Below are 20,514 nucleotides of genomic sequence, written 5' to 3'. Positions count from 1 at the left end.
TCCAAAGAATGTTTGCAAACTGGAACAGTCACTTCCGGGTTTGCAGCATTCGGGAGCCAAAACGTCCGAGTACCAAAGTGTTTGGGATCCAAGGTACGACTGTATTTCATTGAAACTAAAAAGGAGCGTCTAGTCCCATGCTACTTAAAGTGAAAATATGTAGGCATTATTCTATCCAGTTGCTTTATAAGAAGAAGGCAAGGGACCACTTTTGGCCATTGAGAGCAAAACCACCAGAAGGTGGCTAAGGTGCTGCGCTTGGATTGGTGCAGACCCAATGGCAGAACTTCTTTTATGATGCGCTCTGAGATTTCCCAACCCTTCCCGCTCATCCTTACCCCATCTCTCCCCCATTCCTCTCCCTTCCACCCTGTCCCTGGCTCCCTTTCCTTCCTCACCTCGCAGACTGGCTGGCATGGCTTGCCACGTCCACCACCTTGGGGGCTGGCGAGGGGCTCCGGACAGGGGGCATCGGACTCTCCGGGGGCTCGTATTCCTCGGAAGGCTCTTGCTTGATCTGCGCGGCGCTGAGGGGCAGCGGGGGCAAGGGAGGGGGAGGGGCCGGCATACCCCCCACAGCTGGGGGGGCCACGGGGGCCGGCGAGGGGGCCTTGTAGCCCCCGCCTGCCGGGGAAGAGGCCAGCCTGTACCCCGGTGGGGTGGCAGCACGGAATGAGGACGCTGAGGAAGAGGAGGAGGAGGAGGAAGGAGGGGAGCCCGGCTTGTAGGGGGCCGGGGGCTGGAAGGTGGGGGACGGAGAGGCCGTCCGCTTCCCGTAGGGGGTTACCGAGGGGGGCCCCGCAGGGGGCGACGCCGTCTTGTAGGGTGCTGCTGAGGCGGAGGCCATGGTGGTGATGACGGTGGAGAGGGTGGCGGAGGCGGAGGTGACCGGTGGTCCGGCTCCGTGGGCAGGCGAAGGCGGTGGCGGTGGTGGGAATGTGTAGGCTGCAGTGTTTTGCCCCTGGGGGTGGCTGCAGACTCCCGGGTACGTTCCCTGGGGTGCAGAGGAGGAGGAAGAAGAGGAGGTGGTGGAAGAGGAAGAAGAAGAGGCAGAGGACGAGGAGGCAGAAGAGGAAGACGCAGAGGGGGCCTGGCTGTATGTGGCATGGCCGTGGGGCGGGTAGAGGCGGAGGCCATAGGCAGCGTGGGACGGGTGGTGCGGGCCTGGCTCCAATGGGTGGGGATACCCTCCGGGGGCCTGGGGGGCTGCCGCAGCCGCTGCCGGGCCCCCCGCACCACTGCCGTGGCTGTGTTGCTGGTGCTGCTGCTGGTGCATGGCAGTCTGACCCGGGAAGGCGGCCGGAGGGTGTGAGCCGACATTGCCCAGGGGGCGGCTATAGGGCGGCGGCCCTTGGCTCCACACTGGCTGGGAGGGCATGGAGGGCTGGGTGTACTTGGGGGGCTGGCTGGCGACGGAGAGGCTGCTGGGCTGGGGGAAAGAGTGGCCGTAGGAGGAGCTGTAGCTGGGGAGGGCCTGGGAAGGGGGCGGCAGAGCGTACTGGGCGGCCGAAGAGCTGGGCGGGGCGGGGGCGTAGGGGTAGCGGGAAGGGACGGGCGACTTGTCCTGGCCCATCCCGTGGGGAGGCGGGAGGTGCCCGCCCAGCGCTTGCCCCGCCACCCCCGGGGAGCTGGAGGCGGCCGACATATTGTTGAGGGGCCTCAGAGCGGGCGGCGGGGGCAGGTTGGCAAGGACGTGGGGGAAAGCGGCCGCGGAGGAAGGGAGCACCGAGGGGGAGTTGTTCGGAGGGTTTTTCTGAGGGGGCAGGCCCCCCGCCACCGGGGCCAAGGAAATGGGGGTTGTCGGGGGCGGGTTGTGCTTGGTGCCAAGGGCTTGCTCTCGCCCGCCTGGCGCGGGGAGGCCTGGCCCTGCACCAACTGCTTTGGGTCCCATCTGGACCACGTTGGCGCCAGAGTAGAGGGAGACGTGGGTCGTGCAGGAGGAGGAAGAGGTAGAGGAGGAAGGCGAGGACGAGGAAGAAGAGGAATTGGCAGACAGAGTGGGAGGCGGCGGGGCTTGCGCCTGGAAAATCCTCGAGGCCTGGGCCTCAAGTTGCGGCTGGTAACTGCCGGCGGGGCCCGGAGGATGGCCGTCCCCTGCCAGGCCAAAGTTTGGCTCTGGTGGGCGAGCTAGGCCCTCTGCCAGGGGGGCAGGAGAGGGGCTCTGGGGGAAGAGTGGGGGGTGGTGGTAGGAGCGGGCCGGCCCCTGGGACAAGACTGAGGAGGAGTCAGAGTCATTCTCCACGCTGCCAGGGCTGTAGACGCTGGGCGAGGTGCTCCGGTTGTCCTGGTCGATGTCGCGAGGGTCGCTGCTTGTCTCATCGTTGAAGCTGTGGCCGTCGAGGCTGTCAACGTCTGAGGGAGACTGAGGCCTCGGCAGCTCCTGGAGTGGAGAGATGAATCACAGGTTGAGCAGAGGGTCTCACAAGGGGGAGGGTCCCAGAGGGAGAATTTGGGTGCACAGCAAATTTGGGCTCTCCAAGGATGGTATGCCTTGCTCACGCAAGAAGAACCTGCAGCCATTGTGACTTGGTGAGGTCTCAGGTATGGAAGCACATCAGCCAGGTAGCTGGACCTAGCACAGGTGAGCACAGGAAATAGGTGAACACAGGAAAGGCAGGAACAGCCTTAGAAGGACCTGGGACAAGACACCTCAGGAGGTGTTTGGGGCACGCAGGGAGAGGAGGCCTGTGGCCAGGGAAGCCCCACCTCGGTTTTAGTTTTCTTTGGGGCATTGGTGTCCTCTCCTTCGCTCTCCGATATCTCCTCTGGGCGGCTTTGCTTGCTTCCTTTAGGGGCCATGGACTCCTCCACCCGACCCTTCTGCAAGGCAGAGAGAAGCCCGGTTAGAAATTTCTTCCCCAAGTTTTGCAATGTACGTTTGTTTGGTTTTTTTGCCTTCTATTAACTGTGGAAAATATAATGTAACTTGATGTGCATGCTAGACTAGCTGAAACTGCTTCCTGTACTAGTCCAAGGAATGATCCCATCATTCAAAGTTCGGGACGAGAACGGGAAGGCATTGTGAGGCTATGCAGGTGATCATATTTTGTTACTTGATGACAGAACACAGGACAAGTGATTACATAGAATTGTAGAGTCGGAAGGGACCCTGAGCATCATCTAGTCCAACTCTCTGCAATGCAGGAATGTGCAGCTGCCCCATATGGGGATCGGACCTGCAGCCTTGGCGTTATCAGCCCCACACTCTGACCGACTGAGCTATCCATGTTTGTGAGAGTGAAGATAATGCAAATTAACAAGTGGACAATAATTGCTCCAAAGAGGAAGCACTCTGGGATGCATAACTCAATGCTGCAAAACATTTGCTCTCGGGAGCAATTGTTGTTCAGTTGTTAATTTGTATTGCTCTCACTTGGACACAGTGCTGACACTGAGAATAGCACTGTGAGGCTTTTCCATCTAGGAGGAAGAAGCAATAGATAGATAGATAGATAGATAGATAGATAGATAGATAGATAGATGATAGATAGATAGATAGATAGATAGATAGATAGATAGATAGATAGATAGATGATAGATAGATAGATAGATAGATAGATAGATAGATAGATAGATAGATAGACAGACAGAGGTGCTAAAGAATCAGTTGCTGGGTAAAACAACTTCACTCAAAAGGATTTTTGAACGGCAACTATTTTAACAATCTAAGTGGTTTTTTGGAGAAATTTCTAAAACAGCTTTTTTTAATGCAATTTTTCACTGAGACTTTCAAAAAGGTTAAGGAAACAAAATCATATTAACAAGGCAGCACAAACCCCTGCAAAATCACAGCAAAGGTGAATTAAATAAAAGGTAAACATTCATCATTGCTAGTTCTAATTTTCCTGACTCTTGATAGGGTCGTGATGGTGCAGCATAAGAGTTCCAGAGATGCCGTCTTACTGGTCTCAGGTACCATGTGCCATGGATGTGAAGAATTCCACAAACTTGCATTTCCCATTGGTGCATTTGGGTAGAACATCTTGCTTCTACTGCACATAAAAACCAAAACTGGGGACTATCTGGTGCAACTCAAATAAGTGTGTTACTGTCACTTCCAGTTCTTGAGCTGCCAAAGTGTAGCTTGACACAGAAGCTATGATGACCTACCTTGGAAGTTTGCCGGGATTTCTCAGCCTTGCCATCACTGCTGGAAGTGCTGACGCCACCTGGAGAGGCTCGGCCCCGCGTCCTGAGCTCCTCTCGGGGCCCCGGAGTCTCCTTCTTCCTACCACTCCGCATCGACATCTGCAGAGAAAATTAACGGAGAGACGAGAGGCTTCTTTCAATGGTCCTGTGAAAGTGTCTCCTGCTTATCTCAAGCTGGGGCCAATCCCACCCTGTTCTGACAAGTGTTTCTCAGGGTTGAGTCGCACCATCGCTTTGATGCATGGAACTGTCAAAGTGATAGGTCCCCACCCCCCCGATTATATTTTATTAAGTTTCAACATTTTTAACACATACATTCAAAGCACAATTTCGTCTTTTTGCTTTTTTTGTCGACTTCCCACCTTGTTTTCCATGGAGTTGCTGTTCCTCCCCTTCTGCTGCACCCTATCTTCCATCTATTAAATCATAACCACAATTATTATAATCTAATTACATCTGTTGGTTCATAGCTCAAATCCTGTTCTTGAGTTCCATCATACTATAACATTTCCTTAAGTATCCCGAAAAAGCCATCCATTCTTCCATAAAACACTCATCATTAGGTTCTCTTCATTTTGCTGTTAATTTTGCCAGTTCTGCCTAGTCCATTATCTTACTTATCCATTAATAAATCTGCAGTTTTCACGCTGTGTTTCAGGAAACTCTGAGGTCCCTTGGAGGCTTCTCAAGGAGGCCTCATTGTGGACTTCAACAATGGTGCACAAACTTTCCTGAAAGCCACTCTGCCCATTACTGCAGCTCTTCCTTCTGCAAGGGGCTGTTGTACATGACCCAGGTGCATCGTAAGTGAAGATTCATGAGGTCCAACAAAACTGACCAGACCCTGTGTGGACCGAATGTACACCCTAGAACAGGAGTAGCCAATGAGGTGCTCCCCAGATCACGCTGGATCACAGCTCCCAACATCTCTGACCAATGGCCAAGTTGTCTGGGATTGATGGGAGTATGAGTCCAGCAACATCTTAGAAGATTTTCTCCCGAGAATTCTAAAGGAGGCAAGTTACCAAGGTGAGATGTTTGAAGGCCTCTGCACTAAGTCTTCCATTCATTATTTGGTGGACCTCAATCTTAATCAGCAGAGGCTGACAGTTTGAGGAACACAGTTATTTCACTGAAGGACGTTTGTAATAGGGGATTAAAAAGAACACTCTTTAGGATGACCTTTCCTCCCAAGAGTGATTTAGTTAACTTTAGTTTATTGATTTGTTAATAATCCAGCTTTACTTTTCATATATTGAAAACACACCTATATTGAGGGTGTTGGGGTTTTTTTTGTTAGACATGGCTTTATTTAGAATTGAGTCACTTAATTTATAAATTAAAAGGCAGAGAATTAATCAACTGAAACAATTTAACACCCAAATTCCCCCCTTTTTTGCTTCTTTTCTCCCCCCAAACCACACCCAAAAATTATCCATCACCCAGGTGCAAATGGTCCACAAGTGACCAGCTCCCCTGCTATTTATGTCCATGAACCCTTAAGCTTTTCCAGTGTCCTCAAAGTCTCCCCTGCAGACCCCCCCTCTAAGTTTATTCTACCTCATTGCCCAAAACAACTTGGATGGCTTTAAAAGGACCTGAGACAAATTCAAGGAGAGTAAGGCTTCAACTATGATGGCTTTGCAACAATACTGGAGAGACCCTGAGTCCTTCCCCCTCTCTACCCCACAGTCTCCTGGACACTTACAGAGTCTTTATTCTGTCGAGTCTTCATTCTTTTGGATGTAGGGTCCCCATTCTCCTTTGTCCGAGTGGATGAAAACATTAACTTTTATACAGTCCGCCACACAACTATTCCTTGGGAGACTGAGGTGTGAGCCTCAAGGGGTAAAACAACCTCTGCTCTTCGGGAAAAGGGCAGGGAGAACTTTGTCCAAGGATACTAGGCTCCCAACAATTCCTAAAACAGAGAATTTTGGTTAGTGGGAAGGATTAAGAGGTCTGGAAGTGCTGTGTATGTGAATCATAGCTAGAGATTTGTTCATTCCTTGATTTATATCCCTCCTTCTTTCCAAGGAGCTCAAGGGTGCGAACATAACTTCTCCTCCCCATTCTATCTCCACAACGACCCTGTGAGGTATGTTAGGCTGAGAGGCAGTGGCAGGCCCCAGTGGCGTAGCGTGGGTTGTCAGCACCCGGGGCAAGGCAAGTAATTTGCGCCCCCTAACCTGTGGATTTGCACCCCCTAACCCTAACCCCCAGATGTTGCGCCCGGTGCGTCCGGGCCCCCCCTGCACCCCCCACGCTACGCCACTGGCAGGCCCGAAGTCATCCAGTGAGCTTCGCAGCAGAGGGGGATTTGAACCCTGGTCTCCCAGGGCCTCATCCAGCACTCTGGAGAAACCCAGCCAGATGGGTTGAGTATAAATAAATAAATAAATAAACAAACAAACAAATAAATAAATAAATAAATAAATATTATTATTGCATAATGCTCCTTAACCTCAGTTCCTTTCAGTAAATACACAGTTACAATTTAAAACACAACAAATTGCACTAAGCATTTCAGAGCGGCAGAGAGAAATGCTTTCATTTTGTTCATTTATAGACTACAGTGGTACCTCAGGTTAAGTACTTAATTCGTTCCGGAGGTCCATTCTTAACCTGAAACTGTTCTTAACCTGAAGCACCACTTTAGCTAATGGGGGCCTCCCGCTGCCGCCGCGCCAGCGGAGCACGATTTCTGTTCTCATTGTGAAGCAAAGTTCTTAACCCAAGGTACTTTTTCTGGGTTAGCGGAGTCTCTAACCTGAAGCGTATGTAACCTCAAGCATATGTAACCCGAGATACCATTGTACTTCCCCCCAAACTGGCAAGAACAACATAAAAAAAGAAATCTTTTATTGCCACAAAATACAACAAAATATCGACACGACGACTGCTTATTGTTGTTCCTGAATTATTATGTTGTTGCACTTATTTATCTGTTTGAACATTAACAGTGGTTCCCTCTCCTTGATTGCATGTCTGTGAAGGTGGACTACAAGAAAAACCCATTGCTTCAAAAATTTGCTCAATTCATAACCATGCTACTTATATCCTTTTATAAAATCATGGAAACATGGGTTATTTTAAGCGCCTTATAAAACAGAACTCCCCCACCAAATGCGCTGATAAATTATAGTCAAGAAAATGTATATTACACATGACTCCCAAAAGGAAATCAAGTCACTGGGCTTTGACCAGAAGATGCACTCAGTTATTTATCTTAATGTTACTCAACAAATTGCATATAGTTGATGACCATTTCACATGGAGGGTCCGTTCTTGGCCCCCGTATGTGTCAGTGGAGCAAGTTCATCCTGTGCAGTTATGGCACGTGTTTTGTGACATTTTTGGTTACTTCCAGGCTTGGCTTGTGTGCTTGTGCATAATCTCACATGTTTCAGATGTGTGCTAATAGGTCACCCCCTGTCTACCACTTTCACTGCAGTAAAACCTCTAGGCGATTTACAAGAAATATTAAAAGTATCAATAAAAACATTATTTTTAAATTTAAAATGAACAGCAAATGTGATTAAAACACATCCATATCCCTCTGTCTGGATTTCTGCTTCTTTTCTGACTCCCATTACCATTCTAGGGCCACTGCGATCCGGTTGACGTCCAGACATGACCCATGTGCGGTGCCATTTTGCATGGTAAAGTCATTTATTAGGAGCATAGCTTACATGGCTTGGGCTAACCCCAAACATGCCAGCTCATATTAATGTTGTGCCTCACAGGCGGTGTTAGAACTCAAAGCTAGGTGCTAAATGGCTTCTTAAAACAGGGTTACAATTGCCTAAACAGAATGTCTAGTTGCCATTTTGGGGCCAGACGGCTTAGGAGTCGTATTTTTCAATACAACATTTTGGTTCCTGAAATCCGTTCTGATTGTGCAGATAAAATATCACGGACAGAATTCCAAAGGATGTGTTGCTAGTGTGTGAAAATAGGCAAGATCCTATTATTATCCACCCCCATCATCCAGCCAGGACACGGAGGTCCAGCTCCGAGGCCCTTCTGGCAGTTCCCTCACTGTGAGAAGTGAGGTTACAGGGAACCAGTCAGAGGGCCTTCTCGGTCGTGGTGCAATCCCTGTGGAACACCCTCCCATCAGATGTCAAGGAAATAAACATCTATCTGACTTTTAGAAGACCTCTGAAGGCAGCCTTGTTTTTAATGTTTGATGTTTTATCGTGTTTTTAATATTCTGTTGGGAGCCGCCCAGAGTGGCTGGGGAAACCCAACCAGATGGGCGGGGTATAAATATTATTATTATTATTAGTTGTCTAATCAGGCCAAATGACACTTTAAATCCAGGTTACTATTGCCACAACAATGGAATGTCTATTCGCCAGGGGGTTGGGCTACATGCCCCTTGAGGTTTTCTTCCAACACTACAATTCCACACTCTCAACTGCATTGCTTGACTGTAGCTTGCTCTTACAGCAATTCACTTGTCTCACTATGCAGGAAGGAGAAGCAAACACACATAGTGGAAATGGAAATGGAAATAGTTAAGTTGTGGGTGAACATATCAGACGACACAGCAATTCTTCAAACAGCTCTTGTTTATTCACAGGTCAGAACAGAACTGAACTGAAGGGTTCAGCCAGCCTGCTTATATAGAGCTCCACTACAACGCAACTGTAACCATTTTCTGTAACTATCCAATCACTGAACGTTACTTTCAATCCCTTATTTGCATATGTGGACCTGAACTATCTACAGTATCCCCCTGCTGGCCCAGGGTGAGAACTTCAGTACATAACAGAAATGGAAATGGAAATGGTGTAACTATGGACTAAGGCAGAAATTTTTAAACTGTGGTCACCAACCCGGTGGCCAGAAATCTCCACATAGCCGCAATTGGACTCTCACCGGTGGCAAAACGTGCCTGGCTCATTTCCAACACTGAGCAGAACCAGTGAAGCTTTCAGAAGCTCCCTGTCATATTGCCACTTCATTCCACTGACTGGCATCTCCGCAAATGTGGATTTGTTAGGACACATAGCTGCTTCTGTGTTGTCCCCCACCCCCAAGTTTTCACTTCAAAATAGTTCTCTAATCAAAGATCCCCCCCTCCAGTTTTAGGTATAAGAATATGCCCGCAACATCAGGACCATGCAGACAGAAGAAGCCTCTTTCGTATCAGCAGAACTTAAATTTCTGTTCCTTGCTTTCTGCCACCTCCTCATGCCTGGAAATCCCTATGTCACCCACCCATCCACCCCATGTTGTTGTTGTTTTTTATCCCACCAGGGACGTGGGTGGTGCTGCGGTCTAAACTACTGAGCCTCTTCGGCTTGCCCATCAGAAGGTCAGCGGTTCCAGTCCCTGCGACGGGGTGAGCTCCCGTTGCTCAGCTCCCTGTTCCTGCCAACCTAGCAGTTTGAAAGGATGCCAGTGCAAGTAGATAAATAGGTACCGCTCCGGTGGGAAGGTAAAGGGTGTTTCCACATGCTCTGGTCTCTGTCATGGTGTTTCATTGCGCCAGAAGCGGCTTAGTCATGCTGGCCACATGACCCGGAAACTGTACACTGGCTCCCTCGGCCAATAAAGCGAGATGAGCACCACAACCCCAGAGTCGGCCACTACTGGACCTAATGGTCAGGGGTCCCTTTACCTTTACCTAACATTTACAATACAGAACAATCAAGTAGAAATAGGGCATTCTCTTCTGCAAGTCCCATTGAAGTGAATGGGATACATGTTAGAATATAGCGCTGCTCTTGCACAGCTCCTGTTTGTTCCCTTTAATGTGAGATGCACAAGAGAATTTCATGAAGGAATGAGTTTAAATGTGCACATATTGCCATTCACTATCCTGGAGATGCACTCAAGCAAATTTGTGGGTGGGAAGGAGCAGTGGCGTAGCGTGGGTTGTCAGCACCCGGGGCAAGGCAAGTAATTTCCACCCCCTAACCCATGGATTTGCGCCCCCTAACCCGTGGATTTGCGCCCCCTAACCCTAACCCCCAGGTGTTGCGGCCGGTGCGGCCGGCCCCTCCTGCACCCCCCACGCTACGCCACTGGGAAGGAGGTATCAATTTCTCACTTATTTCACAAAATCTATAAACCACTTGATTGTAAGAAAACAAAGAAGAATTAACTACAATAATTTGAGAATTTTGAAAAGGTAAAATAACAAGAAACAGATTAACAGATTCTTTGTTTAAAATCTAATGTTAGGCTGAATACCCCTACTTGGGAGTAATTTCCACTGAACACAATAGGACTTGCTTCTAAGCAAGCATCCTTAGGCTCGTGCTGTAAAAAAACTAGGATCATTTTGCATCATGCAGAGTTTTTGAAAAATGAAAATATACCAGATATTCTGGGTTGCAGAACAGTTCACAGCTCCTAGCGGTGTTTAGCAGTATTCCCCTTTTCACAGGGAAAACATTCACACTCAGAAATCCAGCAGTTCATTAATGCTAAGCAAGAAAATGTGTTTCATGTTAACTAAGCTCGCTTTGAGCTATTTTGGAAGGTCACGGTCTATTTCCTGCAACATACAGAACAGTGTGAGAAACTCAGATATATAAGCTAGGTGTCAAATGGCTCCTTAAACCAAGGTTGCAGTCGCCAAAATGGAATGTCTAAGTTGCCACTTTGGGGCAAGACGGCTTTCCATTTCTATACCGACTTATATTTTAAAGAACAAATATCAAAGTGCAGATAGGTAGCCGTGTTGGTCTGCCATAGTCAAAATAAAAAAATTCCTTACTGTGTATCTGAAGAAGTGTGCATGCACACGAAAGCTCATACCAAGAACTAACTTAGTTGGTTTTTAAGGTGCTACTGGAAGGAATTTTTTTTATTTTAAATATCAAAGTGGTTTACAACACATTGAAACATCAAATAAAATAATCCAGAATAAAACAAAATTAAACTTCAAGGAAAATATTTCAGGTCCTTCTCTTAAGTGACATTTTGCTTTCCCCAGGCACCAGCCTGGCATCCAGAGATCTCCACGTGGTCACAATGGGACCTTCCCCAGTCGCAAAATACGCCTGGCTAATTTCAAACACTGCCAGGATGAAGTAGGGACCTCTTGATCTGCAGTCAAATGGCGTACCGTGACTCCGGACAGTCACATGGAAAACTTATCAGGCCCTTTCCCAAAGCTGGTAGGCCAACAGACCACTTCTGACCACTGAAACATCTCCTCCGGGGTGCTAGCATTTCAAGGTATGTAGGCACATCAATGAACCCATCCTCCTAGCAAAAACCAGTGCAAAACCTCCTATTAGTACAATTGGTTCTTCCTCTTTCTTCCCCTGCCATCTCCCCCAAATCCACTCTGGAGGGACAGAAGAACCTGTGGAACAGCCTGCAGCAGGAAGCGAGGGGAGATTTTTCTGTCGGGGTACCCAGAAAAGCTTGCACGGACGGAACAATCTCCTTTGTGCAGCACTGAATTCCACCCAGATAATCCCTCTCTATCTTACCCTTTCATAGCACATGTAATATGGCTATAGCGGCCTTTTGGAGTCCTGGGGAACATTACCTTTATATAGGTCTGTAACCAACCTGTAATTTGGCAGAACCATGTGTATGACACACATTCACACACCCACACACCCCATAGCCTGAAGGCCACACCTTGGGAAACCACGGGCATGCCCACTGCCAGGAATGTTATGGCAGAAGTTCAGGGGCTGTTTGTGTGTGGGCAGAGAGCATCACGTCAGTATGAACAAGCATGTGTGAATGAGTCAACACCGATGAAACAACATGGAGAGGTTTTGTGTCACCTCCCATTGCCTTGAAGACAATTCGGCAGAGCCACTTTCTGTTGTGAGTTGCCTGGTGCTGGGTAATTAGGTGTCACACACAAACATGCACATGCACACGTCAATCTGCTGTCAGTTACAGCCTCACACACTGCAATGACAGTGTACATGCGTGCAGTGTGGCAAGGAATGACGCCATGCATCTCTGAAACCTGAATCGTCACTTTGCAGCTACACCTGGTGACGCATATAATAAATAAATACATATTTTACGTATTCAAACGGGGCTGTATACCTCTGCCTTCCTCAACCTTGGCCCTCCAGAGGTTTGTGACGCCAACTCTCATCCGTCCCAGCAGGCACAGCTGTGCTTGAATGGTGGCTAATGGGAATTGTAGTCCAAAACATGTGGAGAGGCCCAGACAGGAAAGGGCTTAGCTTGATCCTATAGAACTGGAAGGAGCTGCAAAACTGGTAGGAGGAACAAAATGTAACTCCAAATAGTGATAAGGAATATGGGGCAGGGGGAGGAACAGACACCCTGACAGTTTCTGGCTCCCATTTATCCACTCTGCCCAACGCAGAACGAAAGGACAAGCCAGCATTTCACAAACTACTCCTGGTCTTACTAGAAGAAAGCAATTGGACAGGTTTTTGCAGCTTCAAATGGCAAACAAAGGGGGGGGTGGAGGTGGAAAGAGACCCAATGCCTTTTCCAATACACCCACCTAGAAAGGCTTTGAAGGATGTTAGCAGATCCAGGCACCAACCCAGAAATCTCCAAGCAAGGTGTCTTCACACAGCCAATGGGACCGTACCACTAAATCATATGATGTACCGTGATTTACACAGTTGGGACACAGATCTTATCGAATGCAAAGAGGCAGGGAAGGAGTCCAAAATTGCATGTGATAATGACGGAGCCACAGAGTGTTTGTTGTGGGGGAGGAAGGGAAAGGAGAATGTTAGCCGCTTTGAGACTAATTAGGGTAGTGATAAAGCGGGATATCAAATCCAAACTCCTCCTCCTCGTCTTCTTCTTCTTCTGACAAACAAGGGGGCTGCTCACTTCACATCTAATGCATGTGTGCATATGTGGTGGGAGTGATTTAAAGTGCCAAAGCAGCAGCAGCATAATAATAATAATAATAATAATAATAATAATAATAATAATAATAACAACAACAACAACAACAACAATTTATTACTCATACTCTGACCATCTGGGTTGCCCCAGTCACTCTGGGGGCAAGGATATTGAACCTTCACCCTCCCCAATCTATCCCCAGAAGTCGTCCCCCCACTGGATTCCAGTACAGTGGTACCTCTGGATGCGAACGGGATCCGTTCCGGAGCCCGGTTCGCATCCAGAAGCGAACGCAACCCGTGTCTCTGCTCATGCGCGGGTTGCGATTCACCACTTCTGCGCATGGGCATGACGTCATTTTGACCGCCTGCGCATGCACGAGTGGCGAAACCCGGAAGTAATGTGCTCCGTTACTTCCGGGTCGCCGCAGTGTGCAACCCGAAAATACTTATCCCTAAGCTACTTCAACCCAAGGTATGACTGTACTGGAAATGAGTCTCGCTGGAAGAAAACAAGTAACGAGCTGCAGAGAGAAAGTGAGTTCAGCCTCACCTCCCATGAGACCCTTAGGTGCTCTATATTACACTTCCACCGATCCTCATCTTATGCAAGATTCAAGCAAATCTGTGTATAAAGACGTAGACCTGCCACAGCCATTCGCAAGAAACTTTGGTGCAATGGGAGTGGCAAAGAGTAATGAAAGATGAGTGGGGAGTGGGTAAAAACTACTCACTAAGTCAGGGATGCGGGTGGCGCTGTGGGTTAAACCACAGAGCCTAGTACTTTCCGATCAGAAGGTCGGTGGTTCGAATCCCCACGATGGGGTGAGCTCCCGTTGCTTGGTCCCTGCTCCTGCCAACCTAGCAGTTTGAAAGCACGCCAAAAAGTGCAAGTAGATTAATAGGTACCGCTCCGGCGGGAAGGTAAACGGCATTTCCATGCGCTGTTCTGGTTCGCCAGAAATGGCTTAGTCATGCTGGCCACATGACCTTGAAGCTGTACGCCGGCTCCCTTGGCCAATAAAGCGAGATGAGCGCCGCAACCCCAGAGTCGGCCACGACTGGACCTAATGGTCAGGGGTCCCTTTACCTTTACCTTAAGTCACTAGCTTTCACACACTGTTCTCTAGAAATCAAGACTAGCACAATTTCTGAGCTCCCAAGCCAACCACAGCAGACCAGACACCTACTGGAGCCCACCAGGACCTTCCCAACCCCATCCCTGTTTTCCCAAGGCAAAAAAATCCAAGCAACAATGACAACAAAAGATTTCTCAACTTAGTGGGCTCCCATACATGGCTGGTTGGCTGTGTTCAGCTTGGTGAATCACCAGTTGTGCAGGCCTGATATAAGTTAAACTGAAAACCAATGTTATGTTTGGGTCTTTGGAGAAGAAGTGGCTGATTCCGGGTCTTTCTGAGACCCAGGTTTCTGAGGTTTTGTGGGGCTCCCTTTGGTGAAGCCCCTCGATTCCTGCACTCCATTCTGTGCCCTTCACCCAAGAAATGGATTAATAAAGTATAATGAACAGAACTCAAAGAACAGATTGTCCGACATAGGCTGCAGAAGTCCTGTCAGTTGAACTGGCCCAAACTGGCCACATTCTGACAAGTCATTTTGTACATTCACACAGACACAAACAACTAAGAGCAGCTGCCATGCTTCTGTGTCCCTTCTGGAGACAGTCTACCATTAAAATGGAGTTTCAAGCACACTCTATAGCAGTGGTAACCAATGTGGCTCCCTCCACATTCTGTCGGACTCCAACTCCCATCAGCCCCAGTCAGCGTGACCAGGGATGATAGGAGTTGTAGTCCATCATCAACATAGCAATGCGACATTTGCCACCCTTGTTCTATGGCAAATCACAACTTTGTGAAAATGCAAAACTAAATAAAAGTGATGCTACATCTGCAGGAAAACATATTCTCCCTCTCTCAGTTCAGTCTTTCCTGCCTTTTCTTCAAGCTCGGTGGCCAATATGAACTTTACCCTGTGTTCAGATCTTTCGGGGAGATACTCTGTTCTATTTCTACAGTGGTACCTCGGGTTAAGTACTTAATTCGTTCCGGAGGTCCGTACTTAACCTGAAACTGTTCTTAGCCTGAAGCACCACTTTAGCTAATGGGGCCTCCCACTGCTGCCGCGCTGCCAGAGCACGATTTCTGTTCTCAACCTGAAGCAAAGTTCTTAACCTGAAGCACTATTTCTGGTTTAGCGGAGTATGTAACCTGAAGCGTACGTAACCTGAGGTACCACTATATTGCCTTATTCTTTCTTAATTTTAAAATGTTTCCTTTAAACTTCTCAAAATATATTTCAGACAAGCTGGGGGTCCAAATTTCCATTCACGCTGCAAAGCTCACAGGTTAAACTTGGGAAAGTAATGACGTCTGAGTCTAACCTGTCTCCCAGGGTTCTTGGGTTAACACCCTGAGCACCTTGAAGGAAGGGCAGGATTCAATATCATAAATGCAATGAATGAATTAAATAAATAAAACATATTGCAACTGTTTTTTTCCTTGTCTAATGTATAGGTTGTATGGCACATTCTTTTTATAATAGTTTTATGAGATGGTTGTTAATTTTAAAAGCTGTGACTTTGAGCGTTTCCTTGTGAGATGTCTTGAGGGTTCCACTGGGACTCTAAGGCGGGATAAAAAATGTTAATAATTTTAAAAATGCCATTATGGTGCTACTTTCCTTCAAAGGGGCACATTATTTTACATTTCAGCACCGTAAACGCTACTCAGCAGCTAGAAGATCTCCTCCCCATTCATTCCCTAACTATCAGAAGTAAAATGGAAGGAAATATGGATAAATCCAAGATACGCCTCTGGACTGAGAACCATTACTGAAGTTAACAGGCTGACAGACATAACATTATTTTTGTTTAAAATAAGAAGAATTTTCACAACGATATTACAATGTGTTTTTCTAGCACTGGCCTCAGTGGGGAGGAAAGATAGGTAAATCCAGTGAAATCTATTTCCAATTCAATTTCTGTGGAACCCCTTTTCCACAAAGAAATGTGGTTACTAGAATGCAGTAGAACCAACCACAAATGTATATTGCTCTGAAATGGCAAGATAATAATGGCCAAGCCGAATGGCAGCTCAACCTTCTGTATGGGTATCAATTAAGCCAGAGGTAGGCAAACGAAGGCTCCATCTTCTCTGGAGCTGTTTATCCTTCCCTCCCCCCCCCCCCGGAACAATGCAAAAAGTCCTGATTCGGTGGCCAATAAATCCTGATACGGTCCATAGATCTTATATCAATTACACCTGAACTGTCCCCATTGGCATTATTATTTGAATATCCACAATACATGGAGTCGGGCCGTTGATCTATTGCATCAGGCCATGAAGCTACCTAGCTCAGTAACGCTATCAATGGCTATTTCAGGTCTAGATGCTTTACAATGGAGGTGACAGTGACTGAATCTGAGGCCTTGCATATAACAAAGCAATGTTTTGCTTCAAATCCATCACTTCTGCTCGCTAATAGAAACGTAGGAAGCTGCCTTGTACGAAGTCGAGCCAACAGCCCATCTAGGTTATTACTGTCTACACTCTGGGATTTGACAGGATTTTTTCCCCTAGCGTTACCTGGAGAAACTAGAGATTCTCTACCGCTGAGTCCTTCCTCTAATACAGCCTAGAAAGCATAACAGTGACTCCACTGATAACACGTTTCCCAGTATTCTTAAAACAAAGCAGACTACAGCCAGGCCAAATGATGCCCATCTTTTAAAAACTACTAGATATCAAGCGATGCCCATTGTCATTTCTCTACAGAAGAATTCGTGGTAGAGCAATTGAGCCATGGAAACTATCCAGTGACAGGGGACAGGGAAAGAAGAAATATCTGCTATGTATATCCATGGAGCTCCTGAGTTGGAAAAAACCCAGTGGGTCATCGTGCCTAACCCTGAGGTTGCATCCCCACATATCCAACCGATTGATATCTTTTCTTGAAACAACTCCAACCACAGCACCAAAACACCTAGAGAGATCTCTGTCCATTTCCTGTTTTCCTGTGATTCCTCCCTATTTCCATCATTCCATCCCCGCTCCCATGTTCCCTAAAATGATTCCATGGCATTACTGCAAGGATGGGATAGCAATAACAAGAAGAAGAAGATATAAGGAGGAATAGGGAATAAGGGAAAACCATTTTTCCTAGTGCCCATTCTTATTCAGCCACCCACATATACATATACATATACATATACATATACATATACATATACATATACACAATATTGCATACATATATTGTACACAGAGAGACATCTGGCGAGAGAGAAAGCAGGAGGGCGAGCACAACGGTATTAGAAAAAAAGCACACCAACTGACAAGATACTTTAACTTAGTAGAAGATGTGTCTCTCCCAGCCATGGTTGTCAAGACTGGTCCTATTTTGCGTGGCATTTGAAGAAGCTCAGGGGAATGCAAGTGTGGGGGGGGGGAGGGTTGAGAGAAAAAGACTGATGGCCGTATTCAGTGTATCCTACTCCCAGAGTAGTCCCATAGAAATTATTGGACATGACTAACTCAGACTCATTAATTTCAATGGATTGCAACCTTGACTGTTTTCTGGACTATACGGACTAAGAAAAGTGGGAGGTCTCTTCTTTGCAGTCTTGTGGATGTGTCTGTAGGACAACTGGAGAAGAAACACCTGGAGCAGTAGCTTCCATCTTGCCTACTGATGTAAGCGTTCTCTCTCTCCCTCTCTCCAGGTACTGAGCCAGGAAGCCTAATGTTCAAATTTTGCCTCATCTTGGAATTCACTAGGCAGCCTTAGGCAAGACACTACCACCTCATCCTTCACCTCCAATTTGTAAAGCAAGAAAAGCGGCCTACTTTGCTGGACTGTTGTCCGTGAAGCGCTATAGCGCCTCAGAACTGTTAAGTACAGAGTTGAGAAGGCGCCTCCAATCACTGGGCTTTCTCGCTAGGTGCATGACGTACTCTGGAGTGGCTCTGGAGAGAAGCAACATCTCCTTAATGTTCTACTGGATTGCGGCCTTTCAGGGTGCCTGTTCTACGAAACGTGAAACCTTCCTCCAAGAGGAGAGATTGAGAAGTCCTCCTGCTGTCACTTAAAAGACTGAAAAGAAGCCACCTTCCACGGAAAAAACCACGGCTTGGGAGGTGCTGTGGCCTCGCCTGTGCATTCCAGTCTCCATTCATTTGCACAAATAAGCGAAAGGTTTTTACAAGACCCATCTACTCCGTGGAGGGTGTGAAGCACCAGACCTTGCCCTTCATAAGAGACACCCTCCTTGTCACCCCCCACCCCCACCCAGGAGTAGCGCTACTAGACTATAACTCTCCAGAAGGACACGCTGGAATGTCAGGCTCCTGGCTCTCTGGCCGGGCTGCAGGAATCGGTTCTATGAGGTCTAGTGGAGCTTCTAGATTATGAGGGGGTCTCCTATGGCAGAACGCAGCTTGGGTGAAGGGGCAGAATTAAACTGGGGGGGTGGATGTTCTCTTTGGGGTTCTCTTTGAGGTTCTGCAGCAGCAAGGGGTTACTCTGCCCGGGGTTCTAGGCGTCTTCTACAGTCAGGCCCCACGGATCCGGCGCAGGGAGTGGACTTGTTCCACGGGGCTCCACCGTGGAGTTGGCCATCTCTGCTTCGGGGAGGCGTTTCTTAGGGGCTCCCTAAAAGATCTCTTCCGCAGAGCCAGCGCTCTTCTGGGGACGGGAGTCGCCAAGAGCCTGGGCAGTGGTGTGTGTTGGTGAGCGCGCGCCCGATCGCTCGCGCTCGGGTGCCTTTTAAACCACGACCTCCCGGGCTAGGGTGGGTGGGTGGGTGGGGGGTACCTTCTCTCCTGCGCGCGGGGCTCCTGTCGCCCGATCCCTCCTGCTTTCTGACAACCCCCTTCCCTACTTCGCGCCCTCCTCCCCGCAACCATCCTCCTCTACAGGGAGAGAATGAGAAGAGATGGCCAGGCGCCCGCCAGCCCGCTCGCCGTCCCACCTCCCTTGCCCCAGAACGCACGATCGGTGTCGAATGGATGCCGAGCAGGCGAGAGAGATGGGGCTCCGGGGCTCCTCGCACTTACCGGGCTCCGGCAGCGAGGTCGAATGAAGGGGGGAAGGAAGGAGAAGGAGGCGCAGGAGAGGCTCGGAGAGCCAGCTGTAGCAGCGGCGGCAGCTGCACAACTCCGTCTTCCCCTCCCTCCCTCCTCCTCTTCCTTTTTCTCCCCGGGACTTCAAAGATGGGGGAGCGGGAAAACAGGATCGCAACCCCCCCTCCCCCGCCGTACCTCCAGCCTCCGAGTGGCGTCTGTCGGCGGCGCCCCCCCCCCGCCTCCGGGTTCAGGCGCCGCCGCCCGTGCCTGCGCGCTCGCCCATCGCAGCGCCCGCCCGCCGCCTGCCGCCTTGGCCACCTCCCATTTCCGAAGAGCCCAGTACGCGCAAGCAGCCCCCTCCCCTCCCTCTCTCCCTCTCCCCCACCCCTCTCTTTCCAACAACCCCCTCTCCCTCTCCGCGCAAGAGCGCATCGATTGCACCCGCCGCTCGCCAGCAGGGGGGAAAGAACTGTTTGCGCCTTAAAGCAAAACGATGGCGAGGGCGCAGGAGTCGGGACATGTTATATAACGCTTTTTAAAAGGCGAGGCGGTGGGGCTGGAGGGGGAAGGGGTTGGTGTGAGCAGAGGCGAGGTCGCGGGAGAGAAATGGGGGCGGACGGGTGCAGGGGGACGGGGTGATGGGGTGCCCAGGGATACGAGGCCTTCTCTCGGGCCTTCGCCCCCCCCCCAATTGCGCGCAGTATTGACCCACACAGGGGTGCCAACTTGAATAAAATATTGGGGGGCCCAGGTAAGTCCCGCCCCACATAATCGATCACATGACACGGCGCGCGCGCACACTATTTGGATGGCAATAGCCATCAACTTTGCGGGGGGGTGCAGCCCCCTTCAGTATTTTATTTGGGTTGGGTGAAGGTACCTCGGCCCCTATGAACTGGTTCCAATGGACCCACATGTTTTGGCGCTGCATACTGTGCCGGAGTGTGTGCGGGGGTGTCGCATTGAGGGTACCCAGCTCCGTGAAAGTTTCATTGGGGAGGAAATCCCACTGGGCTGCAGAGCGTTTGCTGCCAAGGCTCTGCAAGATGTCTATAGGATCGGGGCTGCGTAAAGCTGGCGAGCGGCACCTTTCCGCTTTTCGCGGACGGCTATGTCACCTCTCTCTTCCTTCCAGAGCATACGTGCAAATCTGGGAGGATGGGGGGGCAGTGGTGGTTTCAAGGGAGACCCCTTCATACGAGAACGAGAAGGGAGTTCGGAAGAGAACGACAAAATGGGGAAGAATATTAATCTGTCTCCGGCTACAGACGCTCCGAAATGGCTGTGGTTGGAGCTGAGGTCCTCCTGGCTGCCTGCCTCCCCCTCCTTCCCAAGCCCCCTGCCCCCAACGCTTCCCCCTCCTCCTTTCTCTTCCCAGCTTTCCTGCCATTTCTCCTCCCCTCTCAATCCCCAGTACAAAGGAATGGGAGATGCCTGGAGCTTTTTTT

The 20,514-nt window shown here is 49.1% G+C and overlaps 1 protein-coding gene across 4 annotated transcripts in view; it reads right to left on the bottom strand.

Moving 5' to 3' along the window:
- The window catches only part of ATN1 (atrophin 1), a 30,138-nt gene extending 10,779 nt beyond the window's left edge, over window positions 1–19,359 (bottom strand). The window contains exons 1-6 of one of the 4 annotated variants that reach the window (XM_081176180.1): window positions 19,262–19,359; window positions 5,858–6,070; window positions 4,512–4,565; window positions 4,111–4,248; window positions 2,707–2,820; window positions 399–2,380 (exon numbers count right to left, since the gene is read on the bottom strand). In XM_081176180.1, the coding sequence (XP_081032306.1) occupies window positions 399–2,380; window positions 2,707–2,820; window positions 4,111–4,248; window positions 4,512–4,565; window positions 5,858–5,935 (2,366 nt within the window). In that variant the 5' untranslated portion in view covers window positions 5,936–6,070; window positions 19,262–19,359. Of the gene's footprint in view, window positions 1–398; window positions 2,381–2,706; window positions 2,821–4,110; window positions 4,249–4,511; window positions 4,566–5,857; window positions 6,280–19,057; window positions 19,214–19,261 lie in introns of those variants that run through there. The other 3 variants (XM_081176181.1, XM_081176183.1, XM_081176182.1) reach the window with 3 other exon arrangements.
- Between the last annotated feature and the right edge of the window lie 1,155 nt (window positions 19,360–20,514).

The sequence above is a fragment of the Podarcis bocagei genome (genome assembly GCF_964188305.1).
Source record: "Podarcis bocagei genome assembly, chromosome: 17".
NCBI lineage: Eukaryota > Metazoa > Chordata > Lepidosauria > Squamata > Lacertidae > Podarcis > Podarcis bocagei.
This window is presented reverse-complemented; position numbering and strand designations above follow the sequence as displayed.